This window comes from Sinohyriopsis cumingii, chromosome 12 (genome assembly GCF_028554795.1).
Source record: "Sinohyriopsis cumingii isolate HCF-2022 chromosome 12, ASM2855479v2, whole genome shotgun sequence".
Taxonomy (NCBI): domain Eukaryota; kingdom Metazoa; phylum Mollusca; class Bivalvia; order Unionida; family Unionidae; genus Sinohyriopsis; species Sinohyriopsis cumingii.
In genome coordinates, this window is record NC_142972.1 from 22,552,647 (window position 1) to 22,572,334 (window position 19,688).

General features: G+C 34.4%; 1 protein-coding gene across 5 annotated transcripts in view; it reads left to right on the plus strand.

Moving 5' to 3' along the window:
• Window positions 1-19,327, plus strand: part of LOC149786093 (zinc finger MYM-type protein 4-like) — a 78,824-nt gene extending 59,497 nt beyond the window's left edge. For all 5 annotated transcript variants that reach the window (XM_089976392.1, XM_089976394.1, XM_089976396.1 and 2 more), the window contains 3 exons: window positions 2,489-2,752; window positions 3,706-3,820; window positions 10,733-19,327. In XM_089976392.1, coding sequence (XP_089832518.1) covers window positions 2,489-2,752; window positions 3,706-3,820; window positions 10,733-10,922 — 569 coding nt within the window. In that variant the 3' untranslated portion in view covers window positions 10,923-19,327. The remainder of the gene's footprint in view (window positions 1-2,488; window positions 2,753-3,705; window positions 3,821-10,732) is intronic.
• The last annotated feature ends 361 nt before the right edge of the window (window positions 19,328-19,688 follow it).

The window sequence follows — 19,688 nt, forward strand, 5'->3', positions numbered from 1 at the left end:
AAATTAATGCTGAATTCACAGGGTGAGTGCTCACAACTAAAGCTTAGTAAACAGTATTAATGCTGAATTCACAGGGTGAGTGCTCACAACTAAAGCTTAGTAAACAATATTAATGCTGAATCCACAGAGTGAGTGCTCAGAACTAAATCTTAGTAAACAAAATTAATGCTGAATTCACAGGGTGAGTGCTCACAACTAAAGCTTAGTAAACAATATTAATGCTGAATTCATAGGGTGAGTGCTCATGACTAAAGCTTAGTAAACAATATTAATGCTGAATCCACAGAGTGAGTGCTCAGAACTAAATCTTAGTAAACAAATTTAATGCTTAATCCACAGATGAGTACTCACAACTAGAACTTATTAAACAGGATTAATGCTGATCTGCCCCATGAGTGCTTACAAGTAAAGATTATTATGCAAGAATAATTCTGAGTTACAAATGAGTGCTCACAATTCAAGTTCTGCAAATGTGATTAATACTGAATCCACAAGGTGATTGCTTATAACTAAAACTTTGCAAATAAAATTAATGCTGTTCCTGCTTAGGGAGTGCTTACAAAACTTTAACTTAGCAAACAATATTAATTCTGAATCCACATGGAGAGTACTCACAGCTAAAGCTTAGCAAACTAGACCAATGCTGAATCCACTTGATGAGTACAGACAGAACTTCGCAAACAAGATTAATACTGAATCCACATGCCGAGTACCCACAACTGAAGCTTAGCAAACAAGATTAATGCTGAATCCACATGCCAAGTACCCACCACTTAAACTTTGCAAACATGATTAATGCTGAATCCAGATGGTGAGTACTCACAACTAAAGCTTAGCAAACAAGATTAATACTGAATCCACATGCTGAGTACAGACACCTAGAACTTAGCAGGCAAGATTAATGCTGAATCCACATGGTCAGTGCTCACAACTTAAGTTTAGGAAACAAGATTATTGCTCAATCCACATGAGTGCTCACAATTCAGACTTAGTTAACAAGATTATTGCTGAGTTCACATAAGTACTCACAACTAAAACTTAGCAAACAAGATTAATGCTGAATCCAGATGGTGAGTATTCGACTAAAGCTTAGTAAACAAGATTAATACTGAATCAGCAGGGTAAATGCTTAGAACTAAACTTAAGCTTGATAAACAAGATTAATGCTGAATCAACAGGATAATTGCTTAAAACCAAACTAAAGCTTGGTAAACAAGATTAATGCTGAATCAGCAGGGTAATTGCTTAAAACTAAACTAAAGCTTGGTAAACAAGATTAATGCTGAATCAACAGGGTAATTGCTTAAAACTAAACTAAAGCTTGGTAAACAAGATTAATGCTGAATCAACAGGGTAATTGCTTAAAACTAAACTAAAACTTGGTAAACAAGATTAATGCTGAATCAACAGGGTAATTGCTTAAAACTAAACTAAAGCTTGGTAAACAAGATTAATGCTGAATCAACAGGGTAATTGCTTAAAACTAAACTAAAACTTGGTAAACAAGATTAATGCTGAATCAACAGGGTAATTGCTTAGAACTAAGCTAAAGCTTGGTAAACAAGATTAATGCTGAATCCAAAAAGTGAGTGCTCACAGCTAAAGCTTAGTTTGATGTACAGCTGATGTTTTTATGGAGTTAAGAATATAATCATTTCTGTCAAGAAACGTTCTTGATTTTTTGAAAATTGATTTTAATTTTTCAAATTTTGATGGAGTCAGGTCTGTATATAGTCACCCCTATTTGCATGTTACACGAATTGTGTTCAGAATTTCCATATAATGAATGCACATGGGTTTGTTGATGGTAATGGGTTTATCTTGCTATAGATACTACTGTTACTACTATTACTACTAATAATAATTTGATTTTAAAGGAAACAGAAGATAATAGCAGTAGCACAGTCTATTCAAATGGCATCAAGCTTTCTTGGGCAGTTATACTTCACTAAGTAACTGAATGTGAAAAAGTAGATCTTTCACAGTCATAAGTACTTTACTGTTATACATTACCATGTTGTGTTATTTGTACATTATGATTTGAGTAATTATAATATTTTTTTTATATTGAAAGACATTGGGTTGTTTCAAACTGTTTATCCAAGGAAAGGCGTTTTATGCTATATTGCATGCAGTTATCCATGCACTTTTCTGCAATCAAGTAACATGTCATAATAAACTTGTATGCATCTCTATGCATGTTTTTCTCATAGTTAAGGTTACCATGCTCCACAAAACCATCCAAAAGTTTCCAGGGATTTTTAGGGTAAATCTGATATGCATAGTGTCATCAAATCGTGTTACCGTCCAGTAGATGCACTATTTTGCTGTCAATTATTGCAGTCCAGTGACAGGATTAATGCTTGACTTTCAGTGTACTATAAAATTTTATTGTACATGAATGAGCCTTATTTTCTATTTGTTTTCAGTACTTGCATTGTATTTTGAAACAAGTTGCCAATTTTGAATCATGACTTTTGACCTTTAGGTCAGCTGGTGTGTCGTATTGAGGAGGAGCATCTGTGGGAATGCAAGCAACTTGGAGCCCACTCCCCCCATGTGCTGCTGAACTCCCTTGTCTACTTCAACACTAAATACTTCATGCTGAAAACCTCAGAAGACCACCTCAAGCTATCCTTCACACACATCATGAAACACTGGAAGAAAGCCAACACTCCCACCAAGGGAATAGGGCTGAATGCAGGTCGACATGTGTACCTTCGATACTACTGCCCTACCCCACAAACTAAAGGTAAGATTGATTCAAACTAATGCTCTGCCAAAAACAAATTCCTGTTTTAAATATTCCATAAAATTACCATAAAATGGCATGTTTGAAAAACCCATAAAATTCTCCATGAAAAATATCATGTTTTGAAAAAAGCCATAGAATTCTCCATAAAATGGCATGTTTTGAAATATTTATCTTATTACATGTGATGGTATCATTTGTAGAGAAATATGAACATTTATTAAGTACTAAATGGGTCAACTGAGGACAACAATTAAAAGCATGAACCTACACTTTTGGAAAGGTCAAATCATTGATCTGCTTCCATAAATTCCTCACATTTGATCGGTACTGCTAAAACCCCTGTTTATTTTTTTAAATCATCAAAGTTTGTATCAGCAGCATACACTGGTATAAACTATGAAAAAAGGTATACATTCTGAGGATAGTTTAGTTTAGTCCACAAGCCCATTTCTTTAGCTCCATAAAAGTGGCATATTAATGTAGAGGTCTAAGAAATTATTGGACCAGTAGACAAGTCCTGAAAGCTTGCGATTCCAAGGAAACACTTGCTCAGAACCAGGCTTCTAGTGGGCATGGTTGGCTGTTAAAGAATTTTAGGCATGGTACAACTGGTGAGTGCAGTCAAGTACCAATACCAGGTAAATAATTATGTTTTTCAACATTATGTGGGCATTTTGTGCATGAGTAATTTTTTTTGTTGGGGGCTAATACCATTTTTCTGCACATGAGAGGCTATACATGGTTACCAGTATATTTGGTTGATGAAGACTGTGGGAATAACCACCATCACACTGCAAGTTACTTGCAAGCTTTCTCACATACCCACAATGGCTGAGCCAATATTGTAATCCATGTGGACAGAAGTAAGATAGGAGTGATCTTTAGACCACTTAAGATATCGGACATTTTGTATTAGCGTGTTAAAACATATTCATTGTTTACCTGTTCAGGTGGTGAGTCAGGCAAAAAGAAGAAGGAGGAGATGCCAGTTTATGAGCAGGCGGAAAACCTGGAGAATCCACTGAGATGTCCAGTCAAACTTTATGAGTTCTACTTGTCGAAATGGTAAGTAACCAAATCATTTATGACATTTTTGAAGGTATATGCTATCAGCTTAGTTTCCTGTCTTCCTTGGTGCCATGAAATTACATAAAATACTGAAATACCGTATTTTATGTATTTAAGCATACATGAAAAATGAAAAAAAATATTAATTTGATGTACTCACCACAAATGAAATTTAAAGGGTTCAGTCCTAAACAAGTTTTATGTGACACATGATGCTTGGCAACCAAATAGTACTGACATAAAAAAAAATAAACATAACATTGCTTTGTCTAATGTTGCTTTCATCCAAATTACAGTTTGATTTTTTAAGTACTCAAACAGTTATAAAATGTTGTGTGTGTATATGTGAATTGTTTTAAAATTATGACTGTGCCAAGCATAGTTTTAAAAATATTTGTTGTTGTCAGCAAATTTATGAAGATGATCCAGGTCAAATCAGCTTGTAACATTACTTACAATGTTGTATATTTGTGCCAGTTAATGTGTCCTCTACATATGAGAGAGAGAGAAGGATTACGTGGTCATTGTAATCTTCATTGTTTAGTTATCTGGAAGTTGTACTATTCCTGATTTAAACACTACAAGGGCATTATTATATTCTATTGGTAATTAAAACCTGAATAAATAAATCGTTCTTGTTGTAATTATGAGATCCGTTGTCACTGTGCTACATGGCTATTCAGAAGTATTATACATGATAATTAAATCTGATAGACCTTTAGCTTGCTCTGTTAAAGTAAGTACTGGATTGAAGACTAGGTTCACATCAACAGATCAAAATTAGTGAGACTTTATATAGGGAAATTAGGCTACCCATGAGTTATTGAAAATATGTCCGACAAGCCCATTAGCTCAAGAACAGTACTAACATACTGATACTTATGATGAAGCCAGTTGAAGAAAAAAAAGGCAAATTAATTTAATAAGACTATATATTATTCTTTGTTGTAAAATTAAATTGGTAATATAATTGACAACCTTGGCAAACATAAGTCTTTACAGTGGAACATTTTATGTATGAAAAATAAGAAGATATGACCAAAAAATGATGTTTTGTGTACAAAAAAATATACATTTAATTTTTTTTTTTTATAGCTTGATGGTGTGTGAAAAATTAAAGGGTAGCAAATGGGTGCAGGTCATTCAGAAGATGTGTGATCCATATAATTTTGAAATGACTAAAGTAGACAGTGTTTTAATGGAGATAGGGATGTTTCTTCTGTGAGAATTTTATTCAACTAGCTTTAGTTAATCTGTCAATTAGGCAAAGTGAAAGTGAGCTTTGGTATTGCCCCATGTTATGGTATTTCCCTGTGTTATGGTATTGCCCTATGTTATGGTACTACTTTGTGTTACTGTATTGCCCTATGTTGTCAATCAACAATCGATATTTTCAACTTCAAATTCTTAAAAGATTACACAAAAACACCAACCAATTTCAACCAAATTCCCCACAAAGCATTCTGGCATGAATGTCTTTCAGGTTCTTACACATGATGCTGTTCCATGATCAGATATGGCCACTTTCAGGTTCTTACACATGATGCTGTTCCATGATCAGATATGGCCACTTTCAGGTTCTTACACATGATGCTGTTCCATGATCAGATATGGCCACTTTCAGGTTCTTACACATGATGTTGTTCCATGATCAGATATGGCCACTTTCTGGTTCTTACACATGATGCTGTTCCATGATCAGATATGGCCACTTTCAGGTTCTTACACATGATGCTGTTCCATGATCAGATATGGCCACTTTCAGGTTCTTACACATTATGCTGTTCCATGATCAGATATGGCCACTGTCATTAAAAAAAGGAAAACCCTTTAAACATCTTCCCATGCAAAACCACTGAACATAATTGTATCCAATCTGACAGAAAGCATGAGGCCTTCATAATTGATATAAAAATGATACTAATCTGGAATCAGATTTCATTCTCATTATCAAAATTGGAAAAGTTGTTCATTGACCTTCAACAGTTGGTATTTTCAACTTACTCAATAACCCCTTGAACCAGTTTCAACCAAACTTGGCAAAATAATGCCAATCTGCCACCAAATAAAAACGGTAGAGACTTTAAAACACTACTCAGAAAGACTTAAATGAATTTTATAAAATTTGACAGAAAGCTTCCAACATGAAGACCATTGAAATTTGTACAGTTGATACCAATCCATCATCAGACATGGTATTCTACTAAAAATAGAACAATCATCAAATGACTTCTCCAGAATAACTGAATTGAATTTGGCAAAATAGGAGACAGAAAGCATCCTCGCACGAGACCTTTCAGATTGTGTCAAAGTGATGATGATTTACAATCAGATATGGCCACCATTACTAAAAATAGAAGGAACATTAAATGACTTTTCAGAAACCGCTCAGCAGAATTTGACCAAATTTGAAAGAAACCATTCTGGTATCAAAGTTTTATTGATGTTGTTGTAGGGTTTAAAGCCATTTTTATGCACAAGATAGGCTATACATGGCGGCCAGTATTAATGGTGGAGGAAGACCCCAGAAAGAACCACCGACCCACTAGAAGCTACTGGCAAGCTTTCTCACATACCCACATTGGCTGAATCCGAGACTCGAACCCACGCAGACAGAGGTGAGATGGCAGTGATCCATAACAGGGAGCACTTTAGACCACTCGGCCACTCGGGGCCCCTCAAAGTTTTTAAGATTTATATAAAAGATGTTGATTTGCTATCAAATATGGCTGTGATTACTAAAAATGAAAATTGATTTCTCAAAAACCACTCAACAGAATTTGAACAGAATTTACAGAAAGCATTCTGGCATGAAGGGTTTTGAAGTTAATATACAATGATGACATTATCCAATCAAATATGTATGTTGTTGCTAAAAGTTGAAAAACCTTTAATAACTTCTAAATAACCACTAAACATAATATGACCAGATTTTTTAAAGCCTCACAGTTTGAGTGTTTTTTTTACATTTGTACAAATGAGGACATTCTGGCATCAAATATGGTTGCCATTAAAACTTTATGTTTTTAAAATGCTATACAGAAAGCATTCTTGCATAGTGATCCTTCAGTAATGGACAAATGATGCTGATATGAAATCAGATATGGATGAAGGTACAAAACTGAGGGAAACCTTTAAATAGTTGTTGTCATAAGATATTTAATCAACATCATTAGAGAAATGTCAACATAAAGCATCCTAATAACCCAAATATCTTTGCTAGCCGCTCTTATCATTTGACTGTTAGGCACATGTCTATAATATAAGTGATCTCAGACCAATTAGGGCCTCTTGCAAATTTTACTTCTTGGAATTTAAACCAGCAATTTATGCTTTTTTCCAAGAACAAATTCAGAAATTGGAGAAGGACAAACCTGACTGGTTTCAAAAATATAAATCAAGCATGTGCAGTTTTAATTCAGACCAAATTATAATCTTTAATCAGTTAATTAAATGTATTATTGATGGCAGTGCAATAAACCACACTACTTAATGACAGTTCAATCAACCACACTACTTAATGATAGTGTAATAAACTACACTAATTAATGATAGTGTAATGAACTAAACAAATTAATGATAGTATTATGAACTACACAAATTAATGATAGTGTAATGAAGCACACTACTTAATGACAGTGTAATGAAGCACACTACTTAATGACAGTGTAATGAAGCACACTACTTAATGACAGTGTAATGAAGCACACTACTTAATGATAGTGTAATGAAGCACACTACTTAATGATAGTGTAATGAAGCACACGTTTTAATGACAGTGTAATGAAGCACACTACTTAATGATAGTGTAATGAAGCACACTACTTAATGCTAATGTAATGAAGCACACATTTTAATGAGTGTAATGAAGCACACTACTTAATGATAGTGTAGGGGGCCCCGAGTGGCCGAGTGGTCTAAAGCGCTCTCCGTTACGGATCACTGCCATCTCACCTCTGTCTGCGCTGGTTCGAGTCTCGGATTCAGCCAATGTGGGTATGTGAGAAAGCTTGCCAGTAGCTTCTCGAGGGTCGGTGGTTCTTTCCGGGGTTTTCCCGGGTTCTTCCTCCACCATTAATACTGGCCGCCGTGTATAGCCTATTGTGTGCTGAAAAATGGTGTTAAACCCCACAACAATAACAATAACAATAATGATAGTGTAATGAAGCACACTACTTAATGCTAATGTAATGAAGCACACATTTTAATGAGTGTAATGAAGCACACTACTTAATGATAGTGTAATGAAGCACACTACTTAATGATAGTGTAATGAAGCACACTACTTAATGATAGTGTAATGAAGCACACTACTTAATGATAGTGTAATGAAGCACACTACTTAATGACAGTGTAATGAAGCACACTACTTAATGACAGTGTAATGAAGCACACTACTTAATGATAATGTAATGAAGCACACGTTTTAATGACTGTAATGAAGCACATGTTTTAATGACAGTGTAATGAAGCACACTACTTAATGATAGTGTAATGAAGCACACTACTTAATGACAGTGTAATGAAGCACACTACTTAATGATAATGTAATGAAGCACACATTTTAATGAGTGTAATGAAGCACACTACTTAATTACAGTGCATTGAAGCACACTACTTAATGATAGTGTAATGAAGCACACTACTTAATGACAGTGTAATGAAGCACACTACTTAATGATAATGTAACGAAGCACACATTTTAATGAGTGTAATGAAGCACACTACTTAATGACAGTGTATTGAAGCACACTACTTAATGACAGTGTAATAAAGCACACTACTTAATGACAGTGTAATGAACCACACCAATTAATGATAGTGTCATGTGAACCAAATTAATGATAGTGTAATGAACCATGCGAATGATAATGTATTGATCCACACTACTTAATGATATTATAATGAACTACACATTTTTGTAATGAACTGCACTACTTAATGACAGTGTAATGAACCACACTAATGACATTGTATTGATCCACGCTACTTAATGATAGTGTAATGAACAACATATTTTAATGATAGTGCAATGAACCACACTACTTAATGACAGTGTAGTGATCTACACTACTTAATGACAGTGTAATGAAGCACACTAATGGCAATGTATTGATCCACACTACTTAATGATAGTGTAATGAACTACACATTGTAATGATAGTGTAATGAACCACACTACTTATTGACAGTGTAGTGATCAACACTACTTAATGATAGTGTAATGAACCACACTAGTTAATGACAGTGTAATGAACCACACTAATGACATTGTATTGATCCACACTACTTAATGATAGTGTAATGAACTATATATTTTAATGATAGTGTAATGAACCACACTACTTAATGACAGTGTAGTGATCTACACTACTTAATGATAGTGTAATGAAGCACACTACTTAATGACAGTGTAATGATCTACACTACTTAACAGTGTATCCCCCAGGGGTGTAAAATTGAGGGTTAAAAAAAACGTTGGTGTCAGAACTGGGGGTAAAAAATGTACTGACAAATTTTCATCTGACTTGTACTTTTTCAGCTTGAAATAGGATATTGCAACTTGCACAACATGCTCTCTCTCTCTCTCTCTCTCTCTCTCTCTCTCTCTCTCTAAACTTACAAATAAACCAACATGCACAATTAACAAATGCATTGTCCATTCAAAGAATAATTTTATTAGTTCATTTTTTCTTTTAAAGTCATACTTTTAACAGTCTCCTTTTAATCTTTTTGAAGCAATATTATAAACTAACACATTACATACAAGCCAATACAAAAAGCCAAATAAATCTTTAACCAAATGGCAGTTAATTTACTGCCTGTCATAAAATGTGTACTATCATCGGTTTCATTGTACTTCATCCTAGAACACATTTATCCAAAAATCAAGGAGGCTAATGATTCATGTTCTTTCTAATAAGTTAAACTTGAACTTTAAGAACTTTCTTTTATTGCAGCAAAGTTAAAAACCAACAAAATCTGTAATGACCCCCTGACTTTGTAATCCAGATAATGCATTTGTCTCAGCAAGTTTACCGATTTCTTTGTTGTGAAAGAATGTCTTGGGTTATAATGTGTTCTCCATATATCTTGTGGCAAACGAGGGCAGATTTTTTAAAATTCTTAAACCCTGTCAAGAAATAATTATTCACTTTTGCAGTCTTCGCAATCAGGTGATCAGAAGTCACACTGGTAATCCTAGCGGATGTGCCGTATTCCAGTCAAGGGAACTATTTTCTCCATTTTTCATTAAAGTTATATCCACAGTTACCTTTTCTGTTCTGCTTCTTTCACTTTCTTTTGCTAATGATGTTTTAATCTGGAGATCACTTTCTAGTGCAACAAGCATCCTGCTGAGCTCGATGGAAATCATGTGAGCTCGCGAGATTAGAAGAAGCTACTCTGCCATAACATTGCCTATTCTAGTCTGGTTCCTTGTTTTGTATGTTACGTGCGTTGCACTCTGCTATACGAATAGAGGAGTGCAATGCAGGGAGCAAACAAATTGAGGAACCAGTCGGTGCCTGTGCTCGAAGTATACATGATGCCATTCCTTGTCCAATGCATTGGATATTAAATAAATCCTGATTGCATTATGCAAATCCTTTGCGTTAAAAAATTGCATGGCAACAAAATGTGTGCGTCAGTTTTCTCCACCGTGCATCCATGATGCACAAATATGCTTAACGGGAAAACTGACTTAATGATAGTGTATTGAACCACACTGCTTAATAACTTGAAAGTGAACCACACCACTTATTGACTGCAATGAACCACACTACATAATGACCATGTAATGAATCAGACAACATAATGACAGTATAATGAATTGCACTAATTAGAAAACACATCTATCAAAAGGCAGTATGAACTCATGTCTTTTCTGTTCTGCATCTCATTTTTCAGTCCTGAAAGCATCAAGAATCGGAATGACATGTTTTACCTTGTGCCTGAGCGATCCTGTGTACCAGACAGCCCCGTATGGTACTCCACACAATCTCAAACCATTGATGTCATGACCAAAATGTTGAACCGAGTTCGCCTTGTTCGTGAGATACAAGAGTCAAATCTACACACCCAGCCAATCTACATATAGATAGTACATGTATGCTTGCACACACTATCACAAACGCACACTTTCTCAATTCCACTCATTCACCTGTAAATTCAGATGTTTTTAAAGGATTTTTCATTTGACCATTAGGGATATAGTTTGCAGCATGTACAAATTTATTCAACTTTATTGTTGTATCTGTGTGATTTTAAAAACATTTTTAAGATGGCACAATTAAAAAACAATTTATGTTTGATATAAGATTGATGTACATGTGATCAGGTATTATGGATTCAGATATATTTGTGGAGTTTCAACTTTTAGGGATTTTATGGTGGCAACAAATGCATTTTGTTACAAATTTTAACAGACACTACCTGCATGTTGTTAAACTTAAAACAGGCCTTACCTGTATATTGTTACATTTGAACAGGTAATTCATGCATTTTGTTATAAATTTAAACAGGCATTACCCACATATTTTTTTAATACATTTAAATAGGCACTTCTTGCATTTTTAAAATAAGTTAAACAGGCACTTGATGCATTTTGTTAAAAATGTAAACAGACATGACTGCATTTTGTTGCAAATGTAAACAGGTACTACCTGCCTTTTATTTCAAATTTAAACAGGCACTACCTGCATTTTGACAAGAAAGCAACTTGATTGATAACGTTCTGATTCTTTGACTGCAAAGACATTGTTTGAAAACAAAGACTGTGGATCTATTGTTTGTGAGTAGAATTTTATGCAAAAATGACACCTCACAATGAGTATTCAAAAGGCAATCTGAGTGAAAGAAACCCACATGGTACACATGAGATTGGTATCCATCACATTATAGTAACAACATGAAAGTTGATTGAAATGTAAGTTTGATCTGCTCTTCTATAGGAGTGCATTTCACCTGTCCAAGTGTCTATCCAGGTATTTGTCTGACTTTTGTTTGTCTTTATCTCTCACTCTCTCTCTCTTGCTTCGACTCATCTTTAAAAGTTTAGGTTTTAAGAACAAATATTCAGGGTAAGATACGACGCTTTCATCGCTTAACATTGCAAATTGAGCAGGAAATCTGGTATTTTAGAGCAAGTCACACAAAAATAGTTGAAAAACTGAATACCATTTATTTTTTAATGGCTTCCTTTTAAAAAGGACAAAGTTTGTAACATTTGGAGAAAGTCAGATAATGCAACTCTCCCTTTTTTGTAACTCACAAACAATATGGGTAGTGCCTCTTTAAAAATGCAAGTAACATAACAGTGATAGATGTCATTTTTGTCAGAGGTGTATCCACAAAATTTAAATACTAATAAAAATGTCATCTTGGGCAAAAGCATGAAAAATTATAAATTCATAAATTCACTATATGAGTCTGGAAGCCATTTTGATTCTGACAATGCAACCCCTACCAGCCTAATCTAATTTTATTAGTAAATTATTGTCTTTTCACTAGTTAGAGAATAATACAGTACATGTCCTAGTCTCAAGGACATAGCAGATGTCCTAGTCTCAAGGACATAGCAGATGTCCTAATCTCAAGGACATAGCACATGTCCTAGTCTCAAGGACATAGCAGACATTTCTCCATTTCCACTAATTCTAGAATGATACAGAAAATGCCTAGTGTCTGTGATGTAGCAAGTGAAAATGCATCTGATTGGGGTCATTTTCTGATCAGATGTGTAATATAGGTTTACATTATCAAGGTCTTGGACAAATTTGGTATTGGACAAGATGTACATATATTAATGAGGTGATTTTGCATCTAGCTTGAAGATTATAAAATACTTGAGCTAGAGATTTTGTGTCGACCAATAATGAGTTTTTGCAGTTGAAAGGTCACTTTTGTATGGCTCAGAGCTGAAACTAAGCTCAGGATTGATGAGCCCCAGGCCAAATTGGCTGAGCTGATTACCACTCAGGTTTTGGTAAACTTTTGATCAGACTTGGAAATCAAGATCTTAAATTTCATCACAAGTGAATTCAGTGCATATTGATGAGGCAGTGCTGCATATGATTGGCGGAGCTTATTTCTACTCGAGAGACTATTTCAGATCTGACTTTGATCAAACTTTGTAGATAGGCTTAGATCACCAAGCTGTGCAAAGAGTTTTATCAAGAGAAAGATCAACACATTTCAAGTTCATCTTGCATCAGATTAGTTGAGCTTCTCACCACTCAAGAAACGGTATTTCTGACCAAATTTTGATATTAAAACGTTTGCTAAATAAGACAGTATCATAAAAGATGTTGGATGAGATGTATTATTAGTGAGACTTATGCATAGTAATAAGGTGATCTTGCATCTGATTGGCAGAGTTTGTGATGACTCTAGTAACTGTATGTTTGAAAGGACTTTAATGAAATGTAAATAGGCTTATGTCATCAGCATACTGGTATAGTTATGATTGAGATCCATGCCTGATAATGAAGTGTTCTTTCATCCTAGTAACTGAGCTTGTCAGCACTGTCGTGGCTGCTTCAGATCAGATTTAATACAAGTTGTTGATTAGTTTTGTATCATTCATATTGTGGATAACTATATTAACATGATCTATGCATACTTAAGTGCCAATCTTGTATTTGACTGAGCTTGTTAACGCTCTGGGGACAGTTTCAATCATATTTTTTTTAGACTTGGTAATAATGGTCTTAGGTTTATTTGAATATATAGGATGTGTGTATACTAATTAGGTAAAGGCTGAGCTTCAAATCTCTAGACACTATATTTCTGATCGGATTTTGATTAAGCTTGGTTCGTTGGTTTGTATCTTCAAGGTTATGTGTCTTCAAGGTTATGTGCATGATCACAGCCTATTAATTATGCCTTTATCTTTGGAAAGAATATTGGATTACAAAGAAATTGGTCAAATGGACATGTTCTAAAGGTTAGGAGATGTTTTACATATGTTCCTACTATTACAGTTCTGCATAATATCTACATTTATAAGTCATGTCAAACTGCAAACATCAAAGATCCTGATCTGCCGTAGAAAAATGTTTCTGCAGATCAGGGGCTATGCTGTTTGTTCTACTGATTACTCCTAACAAACTGTATGGACCCAGATCTGCCAGCATCATTATGCAATAACACATCTGGGTCTGTGCAGTTTGCAGTTGGACTCGTCTTACAAGTGAGTATATATGGTAAGCGTCCTTAGGGAAGTGGTCAGCTGCTAATTGTGATAGGTTAGATCAGTTTTGCCTTTTGTTGTTGTAAAACATTTAAATGCTTTTGTGTTTGAATGCTCTTAGAAACCTCTACGATTTTTATTTGATTGTAGACTAACCAGTTTTTTGTAGGATCAGACATTATTGCTTAGTGATATATTTGTTCACATAAAAACAGATTTGTAAGATATGTTTTTTCCCTGGACTGTCACATCAGGAATAAAATATTTTGTTTGATGGTACGAGTATTCCATTGCCCACCAAATAGTAGGATTTACTGCAATGAAAATCTTTGATTCTGCAGTTTAGTACAGTATATGTTGAATGTTGCTTCTGCTTCAGTAAACTTATTGCCCGTCTTTTTAAATTTCATTCACAAGAAGAACTCCTGCTTGTAAGCAGTCAACACTGTACATGCATGAATGCATATAAGAGAACATTTGAAATTAAAATTCTTTAAATTTTTTTATAAGGACCTTTCCTTAGTGATGAGGTACTATGGATTAACTGATGTGCATGGGTCATCAAAATTATATAGTCTAATGTAGATGCAGTCAAAAAAGCGGAATTTTGTAGAGGCTTGCACAGATTGCAAGCATTGGGAAGTGTCATTTGGGGGGCATTGCATTAAGAAGAATCCATGGCATTTAGTGATTTTTTTAAGCTTACATTTCTCCTATGATAAAAACATGGTAAGATTTTTTTTCTAATCTTCATTGGTAGGAAATTGAAGCATAGCCTAACATTTCCTGTGGTGGCATTTTCAACAGTTTAAGATATTGGTTAAAGTTTTTCATTGGTATTTATTCCTAAACCCCTTTGATGGATTTCTTTTAAGCTTGGGATAAATCATTATGAAGATAAGACAGTACTGTGAAACATTTACTTGTCCATTTGATCTTGGAGTTTAAGGTTATTCTTGGAAAGTTTGCATTAAGGCTTTGGTTCAAGTATTTTCATATACTTATATGCCCTAAATCCTTTGAGGAATTTGTTCTTACTTAGTTTCAACCATGATGAAGCTAAGATAACTCATTATGACGTTCATTCACTCTTTTGATCTACATTAAGGTTTAGCTTTTCATTTCTTACATTTTCAAAGTCACTTGATGGATTTTGTTTATACCTGGAATTAATCCTTATGAAACAAAGACAATTCATTTTGCAATGATAGTGCTTCCCAATTGACCTTGGGGTCATTGTCACTCATAGAAACTTTGCATTAAGTTTTCATTAAAATTTTTCATTTACTTATATTCCATGAATCCATGAACATATTCTATTCAGAATTTGATTGAATTATTATGAAGCAAGACTATTCAATCTGAAACACACCTACTTAACCTTTTGACTCTGAAGTCAAGGTCACATTTTCTGTAACATGACTTGAATTTGTGGGCTCAAATGGGTGGGTATAACTTTTGAACCAGTGTAGATATTTTTACGAAACATTAGCCTATGTATACATCTTGATGTCTTGATATTCAGTCATATACCATGATTTGTGGTCAAGATCAAAATAATGGATAATGCAAGCCAGTGACCTGTTTCCTTATCCAAACTGTCCCATTTTAATCTCTACAAATATTTTGATGAAATTTTACCCTGGTCACACCTTACCTTTGAGTAGTCAAGGTCATTAGTAGGGAAAGGTCACAACACATGTGTATGATGTGCCACTTACAGTACTCTTGCCAAATAATTTCTACATGCATTGACTTGCTTTAGAAACCACATGGTCTGGAACTAGTTTTCATAGCAAAGTTAGAATGATCTTGTATGTTCAGTAAAATTTAATTTGGATTACAATTTCATTCTTCTTTGCCTTTAGGCTATAAAGAAAACAAAGTTCATGCTGCTTGATTTTTACCCATTTCATCACGGATGTGTTAATGTTTTAATCGGGTTTTAGTTTTGAGGAGTTCTGAAAAAATAGATTTAATTCCCATGAAGTTCTGATGTTACAAACATGTAGAACATTGCATTCATCTGAATCTGTTACATCTCCTCCTCATCATTTCATATTGCATGTTTAGTGAGCTAACAATTGCCTAACTGTAAATATTCGAGTCTTATGTATATAAAGATGAGTACATTTTTAAATCATTACAAGAGATATCATAGGAACCATTCATGTGAATTTCTGATTTATATATTGCATTTAATGATGGCTTAAGTTTTGTGTCATGTGTCTGTCTAAACATAACATATTTCATTGAAAAATTATGGTTAGCTTTAGTGAAAATCCTTTTCTGTTTGTAAATTATAGCATGCATCATCTCTTCACTTCAGATTTGATTTGCCAATATTAAGAGATAGTCCTGCAATGTAACCGAGACCAGTCATCCAGTGAAAATGCTTATGTGGTGAAATATGACATCACCTTATCTCAGTAGCCAATGAAATTCATTTTGGGAAAGCCTTGTGTTACAAGGCCCTCATATGGTGAAGCTCTTACATGCAAGAATCTGGCAGAATGAAACTATCATAACTGTAAGTGGCTAGAAGTCCCCATTTCCAAAATTCCATTTACTTCTGTATTAACTGTCATTTTTTTAAATAACTGCAAAATTAAAAAAAATTATTATTCATTTTAAGCATAATTTTAAGTGTTTCAAAGTTTATACTTAGTTATACCAACAGCAGAAGGGGGCATATCAGTTTGCTACTGTCAGCTGATATGTCTGTATGTCTGCAAGTCCATAGTCCATTGTAAGTCTGTTTTAGCAAAACAGCACCAAAATAAAGTTAGAGCCATGAAATGTTACAAACTTTATCTTGATCACAAGATTAAATTAGACCTCTCCAGTGGCCTAGTGGTTAGAGTGGCTGCCTCGGATGCAGTACGTCGTGGGTTTGATCCCTGGATGAGTCATACCAAAGACTTACAAAACTGGTACTAACAGCTGCCTCGCTTGGTGCTCAGCATTAAGAGGTTAGTGTTAGGACTGGTCAGCCTGGTGCCAGGATAATGTGGGACATAATGCCCCAGTGCTAGACATCACTATAAACTGTCACACTGCAGACATCGTAGTGATATGGCTGAAAAAATGTTAAAGCTACGTTAAAAATCCAGATCACACACACACAATTAGATTTTCAGGCCATTACAGGAAATGTTTCAATTTTGACAAAACGAAACTTGATTGCTTGATTTTTGTAGGCATTTTTTTGTTTATTCATATGCAGATGATCTGACATGATTGTCAGTCCATCAAAGCAGTTTGTAGCTCTCCCGATGATAGACCTGTTGTGTTATCCATCTGTCCATTAGAACAAGTGGTTGTAACTGCCTTAATGATTTGCCATTAAACTTAACACATGTATTCATCCCAAGTAGTTGGTCCTTGGAAATCCAATATATATAAATTAGATTGCTACTCCACCTCAAGATTAGGTATTATTATCATAGTGTTTTCATTAAAATGCTTTGTAAGATATCTGGTTGGTCCTAACTGAATATAGCGACAGTCTGTCATCTCTATTCCTCCTGACTGGGTGGTCACACCAACATGGTGTTTTCACCAAAATACTTATGTCTACCTGGTCCTTTGTGAAAATGGTGTCATCTTGAATTATTGCTATTTCAAAATTTAAGGTCATATTGACATGGGGTTCTCATCTTGTGCTATCTAGTTGGTTCTAAATGAAAATAATCTGATACTATATCCAGTATGGCCTGAAAATCTTGTTGCTTCTCCTCCTGAATGACAGTCATATCAACGAAGGTAATCCACTAATATCCAAGGTAGTGTCAACACTCTGCAGTTTTAAAAAGTAAATGGCCTTGCCTTGAATTTTTGGAAATTCTTTTTGGCACTAGAGTGTTAATCCCTTTGAAAGATTATTGTTTGAATTTTATGTACATATTTTTGGATTTTGTCAAAAAAGCACATTTAGGCAAAAACCACTTGAGGTAGACAAATTAATTTTGGTGGCTGTGTTTGGAGGCACTTCTAGATCACCTAATTAGTTTCTCATGCCATAAAAGCAATTTTTCATTGTTATACATTTCTTCATTATTTGGGACTTGGACTTTGGTGATCTGCAGAAGTCTACAGTGAGGGAGTTTGTTTTACAAATTCAAATCTAATTAAACTTCTCATATAATAAGATCAAGTCTATGGGATTTTTGAAGAGTTGGAAATTATTTATAGTTATATGCCATTTTCTGTAGGTTTCTTAGCTTTAATCATTAGGAAAATCTTGTAATTATTTGTTCTTTTCTAATGCAAGCTTTTGAAATTGCAAGCAGCAATATATTCATGATGTTTTAGGTGAAAGCTATATGTATATAACAACAGACAAGAATGATTATATTCCTTAATTTCATACCATACAATATGGTTTTTGTACAACTTAGGGCATTTAAGGCAAACCAGTGATGATATTAAGGATATGTTGTTTTCAAGTTGCTTTATCAATTTTTGATAGTTATTAAGCAATGTTTTTCTTAGAAAAGAGACCCTCAAACTCCTTACATGTCTTCCTCAAGTGAAAGACAAACATGTCAGTTGTGGGTCTTCAAAAGACTTGCTATACATACTCGCTTATAAGTCCGAGTCAACTGCAAGATAGACCCTGATTTCACATTGTACCATGGTTCATCTGATTATGATCTATGATGTTTGTTCTTCAGAATACCCCTAGCAGACTGCATAAACCCAGATCTGCTTGCACATTATGCAATGACATATCTGGGGCTATGCAATTTTGGCAGTTATGCTCAGCTTGTATATGAGTATGCATGGTAGTTTCGCTGATTCTTATGGCCATTTATTTCCCCTTAAACACACATGTATAAAGTCCACCAGCTGGTGGAAATAATGTTGAACATATGTGTTACTAAAATATTGTGTTTTTTCTGTCATTCATTGCTAATATTTAGCATCTTGTTGGAGGCAAGCCAGAGATAATTCTCAAATTTATATGTAAATGTATGGCATTATTATGTAAACAGCTTACTGGTTGAAAGTACAATGTAAATCAACTACCATTATTATGTAAACAGCTTACTGGTTGAAAGTACAATGTAAATCAACTACCATTACTATGTAAAGAGCTTACTGGTTGAAACTACCTTTTCTTCTCTTCAGTGCATACATTCTGTCATATTCATGTTTAAAGACTTGAAACATATGCAAATTTCATCAGGTGCAAATAACTATACATGCTTTGTTGTTTTTTTGTGTAGAATATGTGGTAGGTGTCTAGAATTGCATATATACATATTGCTCTTGGGCATTTCAGTATCAATAAAACACAAGCTAATGCATTTTTGTCTCATTTTGTTAATTTGTCTATCACAATTTGTAGTGGTTTTACATTGCTTGGACCATTTACTATGTAAAATATCAGTTTAAAATGGTTGAACAGTTGAACACTCCATCATTTCATAAGCAGTTACCATTAAGTCATAAATAAGTGTAGTTAGATTTCTCATAATTATACATGACAAGGGTAACATTTATATCATGACAGTCATTGTTACATGGACAAAACTACATGTGTTTTGAGTTGGCAGAAAGAATTAATTTGTAGTGTAGGATGTCAGGCTGAGATTTATGTTCCTATGCTGTATCAAATGAGTTCTTTCCCCCAACTTGGAACAAAACATATATTTGGTTTTGTATTTA